This window comes from Oncorhynchus gorbuscha, linkage group LG22 (genome assembly GCF_021184085.1).
Source record: "Oncorhynchus gorbuscha isolate QuinsamMale2020 ecotype Even-year linkage group LG22, OgorEven_v1.0, whole genome shotgun sequence".
Taxonomy (NCBI): domain Eukaryota; kingdom Metazoa; phylum Chordata; class Actinopteri; order Salmoniformes; family Salmonidae; genus Oncorhynchus; species Oncorhynchus gorbuscha.
Window position 1 is genome coordinate 33,847,610 of NC_060194.1, and position 18,789 is coordinate 33,866,398.

At 43.6% G+C, this 18,789-nt stretch overlaps 2 protein-coding genes and 1 non-coding gene across 3 annotated transcripts in view; 2 read left to right on the plus strand and 1 right to left on the minus strand.

The window, feature by feature from the left end:
- Positions 1-2,217, plus strand: part of mcm6 (minichromosome maintenance complex component 6) — a 12,224-nt gene extending 10,007 nt beyond the window's left edge. Inside the window, 3 exon segments of the mRNA XM_046321366.1 lie at positions 1,004-1,198; positions 1,280-1,419; positions 1,504-2,217. Coding sequence (XP_046177322.1) covers positions 1,004-1,198; positions 1,280-1,419; positions 1,504-1,608 — 440 coding nt within the window. The 3' untranslated portion in view covers positions 1,609-2,217.
- Positions 2,218-5,797: 3,580 nt separating this feature from the next.
- Positions 5,798-5,869, minus strand: trnae-cuc. Its single transcript has one exon. It is a non-coding gene; the product is annotated as a tRNA-Glu (tRNA).
- Positions 5,870-5,937: 68 nt separating this feature from the next.
- On the plus strand, positions 5,938-9,770 carry LOC124009734 (caspase-8-like). Its single transcript, XM_046321862.1, has 6 exons — positions 5,938-6,048; positions 7,207-7,547; positions 7,733-7,773; positions 8,040-8,145; positions 8,316-8,898; positions 9,024-9,770. The coding sequence occupies exons 2-6, from the start codon at positions 7,214-7,216 to the stop codon at positions 9,205-9,207; spliced, it is 1,248 nt and encodes a 415-aa protein (XP_046177818.1). The 5' UTR covers positions 5,938-6,048; positions 7,207-7,213; the 3' UTR covers positions 9,208-9,770.
- Positions 9,771-18,789: the final 9,019 nt, after the last annotated feature.

The following is an 18,789-nucleotide window of genomic DNA, read 5'->3' on the forward strand; positions in this document are numbered from 1 at the left end:
GCTGCTGCTGCTACTACTACTACTACTATTACTACTGCTATTACTACTACTACCTCTACTACTACTACTACTGCTGCTGCTATTACTACTACTATTACTACCTCTACTACTACTATTACTACTACTACTATTACTACTACTACTACCTCTACTACTACTACTATTACTACTACTACCTCTACTACTACTACCTCTATTACTACTACTACTACTGCTGCTACTACTACTGCTGCTGCTACTACTATTACTACTACTACTGCTGCTGCTACTACCTCTACTACTACTACTACCACCACTGCTGCTATTACTACTACTGCCTCTACTACTACTACTACTACTGCTGCTGCTGCTACTACTACTACTGCTGCTGCTACTACTATTACTACTGCTGCTGCTACTACCTCTACTACTACTATTACTACTACTACTACCACTGCTGCTATTACTACTACTACTACTACTGCTGCTGCTGCTACTACTACTACTACTGCTGCTGCTACTACTATTACTACTACTACTGCTGCTGCTACTACCTCTACTACTACTACTACCACTGCTGCTATTACTACTACTGCCTCTACTACTACTACTACTACTACTACTGCTGCTGCTGCTGCTACTACTACTACTGCTGCTGCTACTACTATTACTACTACTACTACTGCTGCTGCTACTACCTCTACTACTACTACTACTACTACTGCTATTACTAATACTACCTCTACTACTACTACTACTGCTATTACTACTATTACTACTACTGCCTCTACTACTACTACTACTACTACTACTACTGCTGCTGCTGCTACTACTACTACTGCTGCTGCTACTACTATTACTACTACTACTACTGCTGCTGCTACTACTCTACTACTACTACTACTACTACTGCTATTACTAATACTACCTCTACTACTACTACTACTGCTTCTGCTGCTACTACAGCTTTATTTGAGTTATTTCTATGTTATACAACAGGTTTGGTGCTTTCCTATCTCTTCAGGTCATGACGTTCCCAACGGGGTGAATGACCAGGATAACGGGCAGGTGAACGGCCACACCCACGGCGTTTCCGGCCAAACCAACGGTGTGAATGGTCATGCTGACAGCAGCTCCAAGCCCTCGCTGCGTCTCACCTTCCCAGAGTACCGCCGCATCTCCAACCTGCTGGTGCTGCACCTCCGCAGGGCCGAGGAGGGTAAGACACACACACACACTGCACTCTACATGTGCAAAGTGTGTATTGCAGTGGTTAACTGTTGTTTACCTGTGTGTGCAGCTGAAGAGGAGGAGGAGTTGAAGAAGAGTGCAGTGATCAACTGGTATCTGAAGGAGATGGAGTCAGAGATTGACTCAGAAGAGGAACTCATCAACAGAAAGAGCCTCATAGAGAAGGTCCTGCACAGACTAGTGCACTATGTAAGTACACGCACTCCATTACACCATTGAGTCGGAGTAATAACACCTTTACAAACCTTACTAACTCTCTCTCTCCATCTCTAGGATCATATCCTGATTGAGCTGTCTCAGGGGGGGCTGAAAGGGTCAGAGACAGAGACACAGGAAGAAGTTCTAGTCGTTAACCCCAACTACACTCTGGAGGACTAGACTCATCTCATCCCTCCTTTCTCCCCTCTAACTCCCTGCTCTTTCTATGGGTTTATGTCAGACTCCAATTCAAGACTCTTGAAGCTGTTTTTATTGAACATTGATCTGTGTAATGACATTTTAAACTTGTGGTAAGGTTTCATTTCATTCCTGCTTTGTAGACTTTTTCACAACTCTATCCTGTTTAAAACATGTTTATTTCTATTATTGTAGCCAGGTGAGTAATGTAAATATGTTGCCCTGATTTCTCCAGAGCGTTTGCTGGCTTATGGCTGTTGAAGTTTGTGTGTGTCCTCAGTTAACTTAATGTTAATCCACTGACAGTACCTCCCATGTTAAATGTATGCTTACAACAAAATACAAAAAATGAAAGTCTACCTTTTGATGCATATGTTTTATATAAAAAATACAAATAAGTGAGAAAAACAAAGAGAAGAAAAATGAAATGTTTGATGCTGTTAATGCCCTCCCTGTGGCCGGTGGTGTTTCACTGACCTCGTTAGATATGTCTCTGCATCTTAGCTGCTGTGTGAATGGCTGTACTGTGTTTATACTGCGCTGGTCTCGTCATTTAATAAAGGACTGTCTTCTCCTTGTGATTCACACACACACCTGTCTGTTTCTCAACTGATGTTTACACACACTAAAACAATAAGAACTAAGGGGGTCCTTGAGAATCTACAGTAAACATTTAACTATATTAACCTGAGTGGAATGAGATCCCATTTATACCAAGTTGGAGTTAATATGATTGACATGAATGAATATAGCTAAGCTAGCCATCTGTTATTTTGTTCTAGCTAGTTACTGTGCAATCACCCAGGCATTTGTGTTTTTCCCCTTTCTGTCGTTTTCTAAGAATGAAAGGTGTTTTCCGCCACTCGTTTAACGGAAGTTCATTTTCACAGAGAAAATGTGTGTTGTCTGTGGTCAGAGACTAAAACCAAGCACATCAGCACTTAACTCTTTAGTGAACTGCATTGCTGGCTAAGGGCTTGTAAGTAAACATTTCACAGTAAGCGCATGTGACAAATACAGTTTGATTTGGTTATTCCATTAATACATTGTCTTGTTTTTTGGGGTATCTTTCTCTGTTTCTGTCTGTTGTAGATGTATTTGTGTTTCTTTCTGCTCTCTCCCGTTCTGTTTCTTTCCATCTCTATCTTCATCTCTCCACTTCTCTATCACTCCCTCTCAACTAAACCCAACAGAATACCTCTGGAGTCAGATCAGCAACAGAGACAGGAGGATCATGGGTGTTCCCAAAGTGAGTTCAGCTGATTGGGTGATTCAAAATATGAGCATCATGTAGTAGCCTAAACTTATCAATGTTACATTGAACTGGGTGAATGGAATATGAATGACAGTCATCCAATATGCTGTAATAGAACTAAGGCCATGCTCATTAAAAAATAAATTGTCTTCCCTCATCTTAAACGGCACCAACTGCCATTGCTGCTGAATCAATTATGGTGTTTCTCCAGCTGCTCCAGTGTTTGAGGTCCTCTACAGTCACTAATCTTCCTCACCCTCATCTTCACATAATATGAATGTGTGGGGTCTGTGTTGGTCTCATTGTATGTCACTCCCCCCTTAAAGTCACACCTTATAGTAACTGTCCCAGCAGTTACAGTGGCTTGCGAAAGTATTCAACCCCCTTGGCATTTTTCCTATTTTGTTGCCTTACAACCTGAAATTAAAATAGCTTTTTGGGGGGTTTGTATCATTATAACCCAATCACTGGGATATGCACAGCATAGAGTCATTGGGATTGCTCAGCCCACCTCCCGTGGAACCTGCCCTGGCTGAGCACCTCGAACCGAAGGCTTTGAGTTCATCTTCCTTTGCCCCCAAGTTCGCTCATCCCAATGACACCGCGTCTGAGTGTGAGAGGATCTACCAATCTGCAGCTCAGGCAGGGCCCTCTGTAAATGCAGTTTCCCTCCTCTCAGTCTACATGGCGGTGCAGGCTAAGGAGCTGTGCGACTCCCTGGCGAACAGTGGCACTGTCAACTGGGAGAAGTTTATGGAGCTAAGTCTATCTTGCCGACCATACCACCTTCAAGTGTAACCGCTGAGACTTCTGGGAGGGTCATGGCGCAAGCGGCCATCGGCCAGAGAGCCCTCTTGTTGAAAAATGCAAAGGTGTCTGAGAGGGTGAAGGGAAATATCCTGAATGGACAGATCAATCCCACCAGACTGTTTGGGGCATGTCAACACCACTGTTCCCCAAGTTCAGTTCTCAGATAAAAAGTTCCCATCACATCCAGGCCCATGGGCCGAGGGGGATGGTTCAGAATGTCCCTACGCAAAACAATCAACTTTTTTAGGGTATCCTTGTCCGGCCACCAGGCCTGGTAGGCACCCTGTCCCTTCCATGAGACAGATTGCCTACATGCAGTCGCCCCAATGGGACATGCTCATCATGTCTTAGCAGGATCAGAGGGTGACAGGTGTCCCTGCAGGGTCAGTCAGCCAGGGAAGACCAGTGTATGGCACTCAGGTGATTTTTGCAGTATATTATAACAATCAGTGAATGGCTGCAAAGTTCCATCTTGAGTTGATGGGTAGGCTAAACTCTGGATTGGGAATAATGGTCATTTCAATTATTGAACCTTTGATGGTATTCATTGCTAATATAATATATTAATCTATACCATGGTAATTCTTTGTCATGCCTCATCTGAGCAAGATCATATGGTGACAGGGTTCTCATCAGGTTCAGGCAGTCAGGGAAGATCAGTCTGTGACAGTGCAGAAGTTAACTTTTGCCAAAAAAAACACTTTTCTCTCAGTGCTGGCAACACTGGACAAACAAGAAACTTCAAATATGTAAACTATTCTAAGGCAGTCTGACAACCTCTAGTTGATTTCCAAACTTTATCAAGGGTCAATAGGGGTTTTCCCGATGACACAAAACATGTAAAACAAAAATGTGATGACGCTATAAATTAATGATGATGAATGCATACAGATATGTTAGAATGCCCAGTTATGTTCATATACTCTCAGACATACTGTAAAAGTACTGCAGTTTAAGACCATCCATAGAAATTCCTATATGCCAGTGAAACTGAATACCATGCACTCGGAAATTGTATTATTCTGCTAGAGTGTGTAAAGCACAAAAGGTGACATGTTTTCATATGTTATGGTCTTGTGAAGGCTGGCTGAATTATGGCAAATAGTATGTTATTTTATCTATATTTATCTATATATATTATCTAAGCATGTCTACAGATTCAACCTTCTCCCTGTTTTTGTTTGCTTGAAAATGTTGATACTGGAGACTGTTATCAGAAGAAACTGTGAAACCAAGCATTTCGAGTGGCTAAGAAATGCTTTGCATTAATTGGAAGGTTGGTTATCCTCCCACAATGTATGGAAGAAATGTCAAGTTATGTACAGTATCACTAGATTTGATTAAGGGTACACTGTGCAATTTTCATAAGGTCTGGATGCCTTATATGGAAAACTGTAAGACAAAAGGTGTCTGTATTTAAAACATGCCTATGCCAGGGGAGATACCTGCCTAGTTGCTAGGCTTCTCAGTCCTGGCCCTGTCCTGCCCCCCCCCCCATCAAGCACATCTACAACCAGGGGCGGACAAGTACCAGAAATCATCCCTGGCATTTTTAACACACTGGCCCATTTCTTCCCTCGAGGCCCCCATTATTATCCAGATCATGATACATTTGTGCAAAACCCCCATGTTAAAACAGGCCCACTGGGTTAAAAATGGACCAGCCCATCTGGCCTTGAATCGAGCCCTTTGCTTTCACCTATCCAACCATGTCAGGTCAGTGACATGTGGCTAATTCCAGGAAGGGATGAACAAGGATGCAAAAGGGCCTTAAAGGGGAATTCAGTCAGATATGAACAATGCAGTTAAGTCAGTTAAGAACAAATTCTGATTTACAATGACAGCCTACCCCAGACAGGACTGGGCACCACCATATGGGACTTCCAATCACTGCTGGTTGTGATACAGCCTGGAATGTAGTGATGCCTCTGTAGTGCCTAGACCCCTGCATCACTCAGGAGCCCCAAGTAGGATTATAGGCTTAGTATACAATATACTTGGTTTGGTTATGAAAAACACTGAAAATGAGTTGTTCACTCAGTTTTTATACTTCCAAGCAGGCAAAAACTCTACTTTAGATTGAATTTGCAGTGGTTAAAAAATAAGTTCCCTGACCGGGAATCGAACCCGGGCCGCGGCGGTGAGAGCGCCGAATCCTAACCACTAGACCACCAGGGAAACGCTTCTTCATCGAAAAGTGACGCTATTGGTCGTGTGGCGACTTTTTTGAACCAAATCCGATTGGACAGTAACTAGATGAAAGTAAAACTTCACATTTGCGAGGGAAGACGGGAACACATAGGGACCACTGAATTATTTCATCAACTTGGCGAGCGAATGAGCTTTTAGTCGTACCGGTAAGTAATTTTGCTATGCTATCAACTCGTCATTTAGTGTCAAGATATCATGATGACCACTTTGGCAAAACATGCTCACTGCGAGTTAAATCTAAAGTAGCGAACGGTAGCTAGCTAGCGAGCTAGGCTGCTACCAAAGACATTAGAGTATCAAGCTAAAACTGCTTCTCCAATAGAAATCCCCGATCTCACTTGTAGGCTCGCTAAGCTCATGCGTTGTTTCACGTCATATTCGTCTCGCGCCGAACTGCGCATGTGCATGCTGTCAACTCAAAGACACTCCTTCGATATAAAGTTGTTTTTGAGGAAAATGAAAGCGTGTCAGTTTGTCACTTTCACGAGGTTGGAGTAATGATATGTTCCACTACTTAAGATATTGGCTCGAATCTAGGTTGTGCCTTTAGAGTTCGAGAAAAGTAATAACTAAGGAAGAACGTTTCACTTCTGCCATTGACTTCTCAAACCCCTAAACCCTGGCCTGGTCTGTTTTTTCTGTTTCGCAATCGTTCCCGGAAGTCTCGCGATGTTGCGCCTCTGGGTTTAGAAACTCTGTCCTGCTACAGATGCTCGCACGAAGCATTATAGAAGATATAGACTTTAATAAGAAACAAATATTTCTTTAAATATAGCCTACACAATTAAATATAGCCTACACAATAGCTTTCAACATGCCAGTATTTGTGTAAACGTTCTAAGGTAATGCTTGTATAAATAATAAAATATTAAAGTAGGCCTACATAAAATTATCCACGTATTGTTTACCAAAGTGGTTGCAATTCTTTGAACAGTTGTACTGCACTAGAGTGCCACTTTTTCTTTGATATTCCAAAAACCTAGCATGCCTTTGCAGGGGGATTCTAAAAAAGAGAAATCTGTGATTGAGCTGCCAGGCCACAATAATATCCTGCAGCTAGGAGAATGGTAATTCAATCATCCACAAATAGGTTAGCATAACTTGCATCAGTCATTGCATTTTGTACTTAACCCATTCTTGAAATATTGAAAAACATCTTAGGAACATGGCTGGTTTTGTTAATTCAGTTATGAGGATGACTCAGGTCACATCAGCATCGTTTGGCTTGGCCATTGACATGCATCTGTGGCATTATATGTTTTATATAATGAACACACTCTCCCTTTTCTCTTTTGGTCTCTAAGGTCCATCATGCAGATGCTGAGAGAGAAGAAGACTTTGTTAACGGAGATCCTGTCTGCGGACTCCAGCTACATCCTTCAGCATGTGCAGCAGGAGGAAATAGTGACTAATCGTGACTACAACAACCTAAACATCCCCAATCAGTCCGATGAGAAGACTGTCATCAACCTGCTGGATAAAGTGATGAATAAAGGAGACACAAAAAGCTATGAACTCGTGAACCTGCTGCAGAAACCACATATGATAGAAAACTACCCTAGACTGGAGGAAATATTCAACAACCACACAGAACCCAGTGACCACACCTTCAACCCAGCCCCAACAATCCCAATTCCCTGCACAGGTACCACACACACTGACTACTAGTACTACCAGCTTTGCACCACGACTCTGTCATTGTTTACTGACACAACCACCAGACAATACATATAACACATTTACAGATCAATCAACTGACATCAGTGCTACTGTTCTACTGTATTAGATAGCTGTTATCAGGTATCTAACTGTGTTTTCTGTGTTTTGTAGATAATTCTGACCTGGAAACAGTGGTCACAGGTGGCAATGAGGTGATAACCCCTCTATCTACATTTAAAGTCTTTATTAACTACATATATTAAACCTCATATAGTTCAGAGAAAATACACAAGTCAACAATATACAATGATACACAGACACAAAACTTAACCTGTCTTCTCATTGCAACACAACTCTCCTTCAACTTTCCTATTTATTTCTTTATTTTCCTATTTATTTCCTTATTTATTTTTTACACTGTCAGTTTGATGTGAAATATCTTTGTGTGTAAATGACCCCTGGTTTCCTCTGTTTCCAGGTCAGTCTGTATGAGATGACCAGTGTACCCCGTGGTCTCTGTTTGATCATCAACAACGAGATATTTGAAAAACTGAGTGAAAGAACAGGATCAAACAAGGATGCTGGTATGTCAACGTTTTATCCTCAAAAACATCTCAAGTCTCATTTCTCTATTACAGCGTCTGACCAGCTTGCTCTTTTGCTGCATCGGTTGATTATCATGATGTGACATGATAGAATGAAAATAGAGAGAAGTGAGAGGTCTGGTTGTTAAGTGTCTTGTCTTCTCCTACAGTGGATCTGGCCAACATATTCAGCCGGATGAAGTTCAGGGTGGTGATGTGCAAGGACAAGACTGCAGTGGAGATTCCCAGAGTGCTGAAGGTCTTCTCTGAGCTGAAGCAGTTATCTGACCTCCAACAGTACAATGCCAAGGAGTGGGTCGGTGGTCAGTTCACTGATCTAAAGGATCTTCCTAAGCATGGCGATGCCTTCGTCTGCTGCATTCTGAGTCACGGAAAAAAGGAGGGCATCTGTGGTACAGATGGAACAGTCGTCCCCACCATTGATATCCTCTCACCTTTCAACGGCACAAACTGTAGCATCCTTGTTGAAAAGCCTAAGCTGTTCTTCATCCAAGCCTGTCGAGGGAAGGACGTTCAGAAGGGCGTGCCGGTAAACAAGAAGCCTAAAGTTGAAGGGATGGACATGGAACTGGACACAGACGACGGACAAGTCCAAGACTACACCCTTCCACTATACTCTGACTACCTGGTTTTCATGGCCAACGTAGATCAGTATATCTCCATCAGGAGCCCAACCTCTGGGTCCTGGTTCATCCAGTCTCTGTGTGGCCAGCTTGAGAAAAGCTGCACCAGGTAACATCAGCTTGAAATTCACTGCACATCATGTTCATGTCCTCAATTTGTTTGTGTTCTCTGTTGAATGGCTGTGTTGACTTGTGTGTTCATCTCAATTTATGGTGTGTCTCCTGTCTCTGCAGAGGGAAAAACATCTATGAGATCCTTACAGGGGTCAAAGCTGCGGTGAGCAAGAAAGAAGGTGACCTTCGTATTAAAGATGCTTACGGTGGTTATGGCTACGAGGTGGTCAAGCAATCACCAGATTCTAGAGACACCCTGACCAAGATGCTCATCTTTCCTGCTGAGACCACGCATTCTTCCTGATGATCTCTTGATGTTACCATGGTACCCTTCATCATCAACCGTCCATATGCTCTTTCAAGTTCAGTTTTGATATGAAAGGTTGAATAGGCCATAATCATGACACTACCAAGTTCCTGTGGTGGCATTCTTATTTTTTTACCTTTACATGGTACATACTTTTACATGATACATTTATTACTTTTACATTAATTGTTGTTCAATTTTACAGGACTTGGACAAAAATACATTTTATATTAATGATACAGAATTTCACCAGCTTATATACCAAAAGTCCTGTGGCACTGCTGCAGCTCAACCAAGTGAGCCAAGTGACATTGACTTTTTAACCAAACTATTAGTTTGATATGTGAAGATACTCAGAATCAGCATTCTATGTAAAGTTTCATAGCAAGAACAACTGGTTATTGATATCTTGGCACACTGTTTCAGCTTTACTTTAAATAGTTTTTTTTAATGTGATTTCATCTACTTTATTTAGATTTTTTTATACAATCATGTTTTCTTACATGCCTTTCCTACCATCTTAAAATATGTTGTACTTCAAAATAAATATTTGATCAACAGTTGGATTGCAGAAGTGTTTTTACCTCACGCTCCTCAGAATTACAGTGACATCCTGTTGAATATAAAATGTGAAACATGGCTAATAGAAACAGACCCATTTTACAGACCAGATCTCCAGAACCAGCGGTGGTAAAATACACATTTATAATAGTGCTGTTGCACAGACAAAGTAAACATTCCTCAATTGCTACCATTTAATGGAAAAATAAATTAATCTCATGAGCTTGAAACATCTTTTAGGAAAACAGACATTCCAACCAAGGTTACAACACACTCTAATGGGAGATGGGCCAAGGTACAGGAAGCTGTGGTAGGGTCACTGAGAGTGACAGCATACTTACATTAAATGAGAGAATTCACTGTTAAATCATAACAGCCTATCTGAAGTTTCTCAGTCCGGATATGGAAGATGTTTCAGAGGTAGGGAAGTAAGAGTTTCTTGGTGAGGATGTGCTTGGGCTCGTTTGTCTCTGTCATCTGCTGACCTCAAGATTCACACACATCAGCTTCTGACAGAACAGACTGGACAAGCTACAGAGGACACTGGAGGAATGTCAATATGTACATTACCTGTATGCTGCCGGACAGTGTGGGCCAGCTGTGTGTCACACTGCTCCAGTGTCCTCTGTATCTCGTCCAGTCTGTCCTCTGACAGAAGCCCCTGCCTTCTCATCTCACACAGCACCTCCAGGGCAGGCGGGAGAGAGAAAAAGAGAGAGAGATCATGTATGTGTGTGTGTGATATACTTCTTACAGTGAAAAGATCCAGTCGTCCTCTGAGGAGTTTGTCGCTCAGCCGAAACTTAATCTTAGTGACATTCTCGAGTTACATCTTCTGAGATCCTATACAGCATCATCTCTCGCAATTGAATTGAGTTGAATTGAGAGAGAGTGAAAGAAAAAAAGAAAGGAAGATGTAAAGCAACCAGGGAATTACCAGAATTACCATCTATTCAGTGTTGCCTCTCTATGTGTTCCATTGTGACAATGCAGTTACACACATAGCTCTGCTCACCTGTGAGAGAGCGAGGCTTGCATCAGTCTGAGTGTGGTCCATTCACTCCGGCTGCCGTCTCCAGGGGGCGGAGCAGGTCTAGTCGACCAATGATATCGAGGAGCTGGTACAGGAAGTAGTGGTCCTCCAGTAGGCTATACCGTAAAAGTTCATTAAAACAAAATGTGCTTTTTGGTGTTCATTTAAGGTTAGGGTTAGGTATAATGTTAGCAGTGTGGTTAAGGTTAGGGTTAGGTTTTAAGAAGATAAAGTTTATGACTTTGTGGCTGTGTTAACTAGTGGCGACCGCCTTTCTCCTGCAGCCTCAGAAACAAGACACACCCATCCTGCACCTGAAGCCAGACCATTAAGGATTCGACGGGCTACTTCAGATTCTCTAACCTTTTCCATGGTGAGTGCACTTGCTCATTCCCCCTCACTAATATAAAAGGAATGGACTGATATGCAAATATGTCCCCCTTTGTGCTTTACATCTCCAGCAGAATAATACAATTTCTGAGTGCATGATATTCAGTTTCCCTGGCATATATTACATTCTATGGATGCTATTCAGTGGTGGAAAAAGTACCCAATTGTCATACTTGAGTAAAAGTACAGATACCTTAATAGAAAATGAATCAAGTAAAAGTGAAAGTCAACCGGTAAAGTACTGCTTGAGTAAAAGTCTAAATGTATTTGGTTTTAAATATACTTAAGTATCAAAAGTAAAAGTGTAAATAATTTAATATTCCTTATATTAAGCAAACCAGCCGCCACAATTCTCTTCTTTTTTTATTGACGGATAGCCAGGGGCACACTCCAACACAGACATCATTTACAAACAAAGCATTTGTGTTGAATAATTCTGCCTGATCAGATGCAATAGGGAAGACCAGGAATGTTCTCTTTATAAGTCTGTGAATTGGACCAATTTCCTGTCCTGCTAAGCATTTAAAATGTAATGAGTACTTTTGGATGTCAGAATAAACAGTAACATAACAAAATGTGGAAAAAGTCAAGGGATCTGAATACTTTCCGAATGTACTGTATCTGTAACCATTTATCATCATCAATAGCGTCTCCCAGGTCTTCCTCACATTTTTTAAACATGTTTTGTGTCATCGGGAAAACCCTCTATTGACCCTTGATAAAGTTTGGAAATCAAATAGAGGTTGTCAGACTGCCTTAAAATAGTTTACATATTTGAAGGTTCTTGTTTCCCCAGTGTTGACGGCACAGAGAGAAAAATTGTGTTTTATTGGCAAAAGTTAACTTCTGCACTGTCACAGACTGATCTTCCCTGACTGCCTGAACCTGATGAGAACCCTGTCACCATATGATCTTGCTCAGATGAGGCATGACACAGAATTACCATGGTGTACATTAATATATTATATGAGCAATGAATACCATCAATGGTTCAATAATTGCAATTACCATTATTCCCAATCCCAGAATGTAGCCTACTGTCATGATCGTCGTAAGAAGTGGACCAAAATGCAGCGTGGTGTGTGTTCATGATGATTTTTTAATTCAAGACATCACTGAACACTGAATACAAAACAATAAACAAATAACGACCGTGAAGCTATAATGAGAACTGTGCTGACACAAGCAACTAACATAGACAATCACCCACAAACAAACAGTGAAACCCAGGCTACCTAAGTATGATTCTCAATCAGAGACAACTAATGACACCTGCCCCTGATTGAGACCCATACTAGGCCGAAACATAGAAATCCCAAAATCATAGAAAAACAAACAGACTTCCCACCCCAACTCACGACCTGACCATACTAAATAACGACAAAACAAAGGAAATAAAGGTCAGAATGTGACACCTACCCATCAACTTAAGATGGAACTTTGCAGCCATTCACTGATTGTTATAATATACTCCAAAAATCATCTGAGCTCCGTAGACTGGTCTTCCCTGGCTGTCTGACCCTGCAGGGACACCTGTCACCCTCTGATCCTGCTAAGACATGATGAGTATAGTGTTGTGTACTGACTGTGCACCTTGACAGTAAAGCCTGTAGAGCTGTTTATACTGAGTCAGTGTGAAAAGTAGGAAATTAGCTAGGGAAACTGACAGATTAATAATTTTACATTTCTATACTGACTAATAAAAACTAACATTGCACCAAAAACAAGTCAGAAAATCGATCTTCAATCGCTTGGCAGCTGGTTTCATCATTTGATTCAGGTCTAGTGTAATTGAGAAAAAATAATATCTGAAGTTCATGAGCTAGCTTGCTAACATTGACCAACTTTTGACAAGCTCTAGCTAATGATACATCATCAAGATTACTTTTGTTTAAGCAGGAAAAAACAAAGGCTACAAAACATTTCCATACACACAACAGCTGTTTGACAGATACTTAGAGGCTAGCTAGAGCTGATCTGGCTGTGATAGCTACTAGTTAGCTAACTAGCTGCTGGTACAGTAGTTCATTTACTTCAGTCGAGAGGGGTTGAAACATTAGCGAATGTAACATGTCAGTTACCACTAGCTCAGCACTGGGAATACATACAGCAGTTACCTTGCCAGCTAGATCAGTCAACTAAAGAGTAGCCAGTTTCTGCTCTGCTTGCTTTTACAACTCGGAGAAAAAGCACAACACAGACAGCAGCTGCTTCTGTTCGTCTCTCCCGTGCTGATCATATACGCCAGCTTTTCAGAAGCTTTGCCTTCAAACAGCATGTCAGCACGCTCTGTAGCATCCATGCAGTCCAAAATCTTGCCTGTCCTAAATCCATCTGGCTGAAACCATAAAACCGCCTACCCGACGGCTCTGAGACGTCTGCATGGTCCTTAAGCACCCCGGTGCCCCGTTTTGTAATACAGTGCAATTATTGAATGTGGGGGTGTCCCCAGTGAAAGTTGCGCCCCTGTTGCTAATACCTAACCTATCATCCAATACTTCCATACATAAAGGAATGTGTAGGGGGACGTTAGGATTGGATGCTATTAATCTCTTCATGTGGTCCCTGTCCCTCACCGTCTAGAGGCATTTCCTGTTGAGCACGTCTCTGAACAGGAAGCACAGAACAGCCAACTGAAAAGAGACTAACTGATCAAATGAACAGTTAGTTTGAGAGACACCGCTAGCTTCAGTAATTATGTTCGCACCCACAAGAGTTTATTTTAATCATGATGATTTTAATTAGTCCATGATGAGCACGAGCTCAGCCTCAAGAAGTGATATCTGGCTGGATCACTATAGGGCCCAGTATTTCCTGACCAGACTGATGTATGTCACTGCTTCATTCAACAGATCCCATCTCCAGATTTTCCAGACTTGTCTGTGGTCTTACCATCTTATGTGTTGATGAAATAGCTTGCCTATCTCTTTAAAAGTCCATAGTAGAATTATAGAGCCTGCAACGGAAACAGAGCCTGCAACGGAAACATGCGGTCTCTCCTTCACTGCAGCCGAGGTGAGTAAGACATTTAAACGTGTTAACCCTCGCAAGGCTGCAGGCCCAAACGGCATCCCCAGCCGCGCCCTCAGAGCATGCGCAGACCAGCTGGCCGGTGTGTTTACGGACATATTCAATCAATCCCTATACCAGTCTGCTGTTCCCACATGCTTCAAGAGGGCCACCATTGTTCCTGTTCCCAAGAAAGCTAAGGTAACTGAGCTAAACGACTACCGCCCCGTAGCACTCACTTCCGTCATCATGAAGTGCTTTGAGAGACTAGTCAAGGACCATATCACCTCCACCCTACCTGACACCCTAGACCCACTCCAATTTGCTTACCGCCCAAATAGATCCACAGACGATGCAATCTCAACCACACTGCACACTGCCCTAACCCACCTGGACAAGAGGAATACCTATGTGAGAATGCTGTTCATCGACTACAGCTCGGCATTCAACACCATAGTACCCTCCAAGCTCGTCATCAAGCTCGAGACCCTGGGTCTCGACCCCGCCCTGTGCAACTGGGTACTGGACTTCCTGACGGGCCGCCCCCAGGTGATGAGGGTAGGCAACAACATCTCCTCCCCGCTGATCCTCAACACGGGGGCCCCACAAGGGTGCGTTCTGAGCCCTCTCCTGTACTCCCTGTTCATCCACGACTGCGTGGCCACGCACGCCTCCAACTCAATCATCAAGTTTGCGGACGACACAACAGTGGTAGGCTTGATTACCGACAACGACGAGACGGCCTACAGGGAGGAGGTGAGGGCCCTCGGAGTGTGGTGTCAGGAAAATAACCTCACACTCAACGTCAACAAAACTAAGGAGATGATTGTGGACTTCAGGAAACAGCAGAGGGAACACCCCCCTATCCACATCGATGGAACAGTAGTGGAGAGGGTAGCTAGTTTTATGTTCCTCGGCATACACATCACAGACAAACTGAATTGGTCCACTCACACTGACAGCGTCGTGAAGAAGGCGCAGCAGCGCCTATTCAACCTCAGGAGGCTGAAGAAATTCGGCTTGTCACCAAAAGCACTCACAAACTTCTACAGATGCACAATCGAGAGCATCCTGGCGGGCTGTATCACCGCCTGGTACGGCAACTGCTCCGCCCTCAACCGTAAGGCTCTCCAGAGGGTAGTGAGGACTGCACAACGCATCACCGGGGGCAAACTACCTGCCCTCCAGAACACCTACACCACCCGTTGTTACAGGAAGGCCATAAAGATCATCAAGGACATCAACCACCCGAACCACTGCCTGTTCACCCCGCTATCATCCAGAAGGCGAGGTCAGTACAGGTGCATCAAAGCTGGGACCGAGAGACTGAAAAACAGCTTCTATCTCAAGGCCATCAGACTGTTAAACAGTCACCACTAACATTGAGTGGCTGCTGCCAACACACTGTCATTGACACTGACCCAACTCCAGCCATTTTAATAATGGGAATTGATGGGAAATGATGTAAATATATCACTAGCCATTTTAAACAATGCTACCTTACATAATGTTACTTACCCTACATTATTCATCTCATATGCGTATGTATATACTGTACTCTACATCATCGACTGCATCCTTATGTAACACATGTATCACTAGCCACTTTAACTATGCCACTTTGTTTACTTTGTCTACACACTCATCTCATATGTATATACTGTACTCGATACCATCTACTGTATGCTGCTCTGTACCATCACTCATTCATATATCCTTATGTACATGTTCCTTATCCCCTTACACTGTGTATAAGACAGTAGTTTTGGAATTGTTAGTTAGATTACTTGTTGGTTATCACTGCATTGTCGGAACTAGAAGCACAAGCATTTCGCTACACTCGCATTTAACATCTGCTAACCATGTGTATGTGACAAATAAAATTTGATTTGATTTTGATTTGAGATATACAATTATGTTCTATTTCTATGTGTAGAATTCCCCAGTTAAAATATGCCCCACATGATGTGTATGTTCTGTATATAAAAAACAGTTGTGGCATCCTGGATATTTATAATCTTATCAAATGTGATTTGAACTGTTTTAACTTGCACACAGATTCAATTACACACGTGGCAATAAAATATTTGATTTGATATGAAAATCAATATAGATGTGTCCATATTTTTCTCATTAGCATGCTCCTATAGACTTTGGTAACTGTCCTCCAAGCTCCTCAACCCTCCTCTCCTCCCTTTCTGCATCCTTTGACTCTCTATGTCCCCTATCTTCCAGGCCGGCTCGGTCCTCCCCTCCCGCTCCGTGGCTTGACGACTCAATGCGAGCTCACAGAACAGGGCTCCGGAAGGCCGAGCGGAAATGGAGGAAAACTCGCCTCCCTGCGGACCTGGCATCCTTTCACTCCCTCCTCTCTACATTTTCCTCCTCTGTCTCTGCTGCTAAAGCCACTTTCTACCACTCTAAATTCCAAGCATCTGCCTCTAACCCTAGGAAGCTCTTTGCCACATTCTCCTCCCTCCTGAATCCTCCTCCCCTCCCCCTCCTCCCTCTCTGCAGATGACTTCAAACCATTTTGAAAAGAAGATCGAACATCCGATCCTCGTTTGCTAAGTCAAACAACACCGCTGGTTCTGCTCACACTGCCCTACCCTGTGCTCTGACCTCTTTCTCCCCTCTCTCTCCAGATGAAATCTCGCGTCTTGTGACGGCCGGCCGCCCAACAACCTGCCCGCTCGACCCTATCCCCTCCTCTCTTCTCCAGACCATTTCCGACCTCACCTTCATCAACTTATCCCTGACCGCTGGCTACGTCCCTTCCGTCTTCAAGAGAGCGAGAGTTGCACCCCTTCTGAAAAAACCTACACTCGATCCCTCCGATGTCAACAACTACAGACCAGTATCCCTTCTTTCTTTTCTCTCCAAAACTCTTGAACGTGCCGTCCTTGGTCAGCTCTCCCGCTATCTCTCTCAGAATGACCTTCTTGATCCAAATCAGTCAGGTTTCAAGACTAGTCATTCAACTGAGACTGCTCTTCTCTGTATCACGGAGGCGCTCCGCACCGCTAAAGCTAACTCTCTCTCCTCTGCATCCTTCTAGACCTATCGGCTCCTTCGATATTGAACCATCAGATCCTCCTCTCCACCCTCTCCGAGTTGGGCATCTCCGGCGCGGCCCACGCTGGCGTCCTACCTGACAGGTCTGTGGCGTTGTCTCCTCACCACGCGCTCTCACCACTGGTGTCCCCAGGGCTCTGTTCTAGGCCCTCTCCTATTCTCGCTATACACCAAGTCACTCTCTGTCATAACCTCACATGGTCTCTCCTATCATTGCTATGCAGACGACACACAATTAATCTTCTCCTTTCCCCCTTCTGATGACCAGGTGGCGAATCGCATCTCTGCATGTCTGGCAGACATATCAGTGTGGATGACGGATCACCACCTCAAGCTGAACTTCGGCAAGACGGAGCTGCTCTTCCTCCCGGGGATGCCCGTTCCATGATCTCGCCATCACGGTTGACAACTCCATTGTGTCCTCCTCCCAGAGCGCTAAGAACCTTGGCGTGATCCTGGACAACAAACTGTCTTCTCAACTAATATATGCTCTACAACATCCGCAGAGTACGACCCTGCCTCACACAGGAAGCGGCGCAGGTCCTAATCCAGGCACTTGTCATCTCCCGTCTGGATTACTGCAACATTGGCTGGGCTCCCTGCCTGTGCCATTAAACCCCTACAACTCATCCAGAACGCCGCAGCCCGTCTTCCTCCGCTCTCTCCACTGGCTTCCAGTTGAAGCTCGCATCCGCTACAAGACCATGGTGCTTGCTCGGCACCTCAGTACCTCCAGGCTCTGATCAGGCCCTACACCCAAATAAGGGCACTGCGTTCATCCACCTCTGGCCTGCTCGCCTCCCTACCACTGAGGAAGTACAGTTCCCGCTTAGCTCAGTCAAAACTGTTCGCTGCTCTGGCTCCCCAATGGTGGAACAAACTCCCTCACGACGCCAGGACAGCGGAGTCAATCACCACCTTCCGGAGACACCTGAAACCCCACCTCTTTAAGGAATACCTAGGATAGGATAAAGTAATCCTTCTCACCCCCCTTAAAATATTTAGATGCACTATTGTGGGTTGTTCCACTGGATGTCATAAGGTGAATGCAGTTCACCTAGCACCAAACATTCCATGGCAACCACATTCTAATTAGTAATCTCAGTGGAAGCAAGTTGGCGCTAAAGGTTTCAGAGACATACATCTCAAAATGAGTCTAGAGATGCCCCTAAACTCAGTTATAGAATTAGCTCACCACACCCAGTTCCAACATAAACCACTATAAAATTGACCTTAGATCAGAACTTAGGGGCAGTCTACCTGCACTTCCCTCATTACTCAACTCAAGGGTGTCAGCTAAGTAAGTACACCCTTTGAGGCATGTTCCCTTTTCATTTAGCTCAACAATCAATCATTTAATCTCAATATAAAGTGGCTTCCTTTCTTCTCATCATGTAGAAAAGAACATCAGATGTTAATGCTTTGATGTGTACATTTTGGACTGTTCTCAGCAGTCACAGTGGCGATGGTTCCAATCGTTTTCCCACCATTCATTTCTCCCATAGGGGATT

Coding starts and splice junctions, on each gene's coding strand:
- LOC124009734 (XM_046321862.1), top strand. CDS start 7,214: ATGCAGATGCTGAGAGAGAAGAAGACTTTGTTAACGGAGATCCTGTCT. Junction 7,774..8,039: donor TGGTCACAGGTGGCAATGAG/GTGATAACCCCT, acceptor CTCTGTTTCCAG/GTCAGTCTGTATGAGATGAC. Junction 8,899..9,023: donor CTTGAGAAAAGCTGCACCAG/GTAACATCAGCT, acceptor CTGTCTCTGCAG/AGGGAAAAACATCTATGAGA.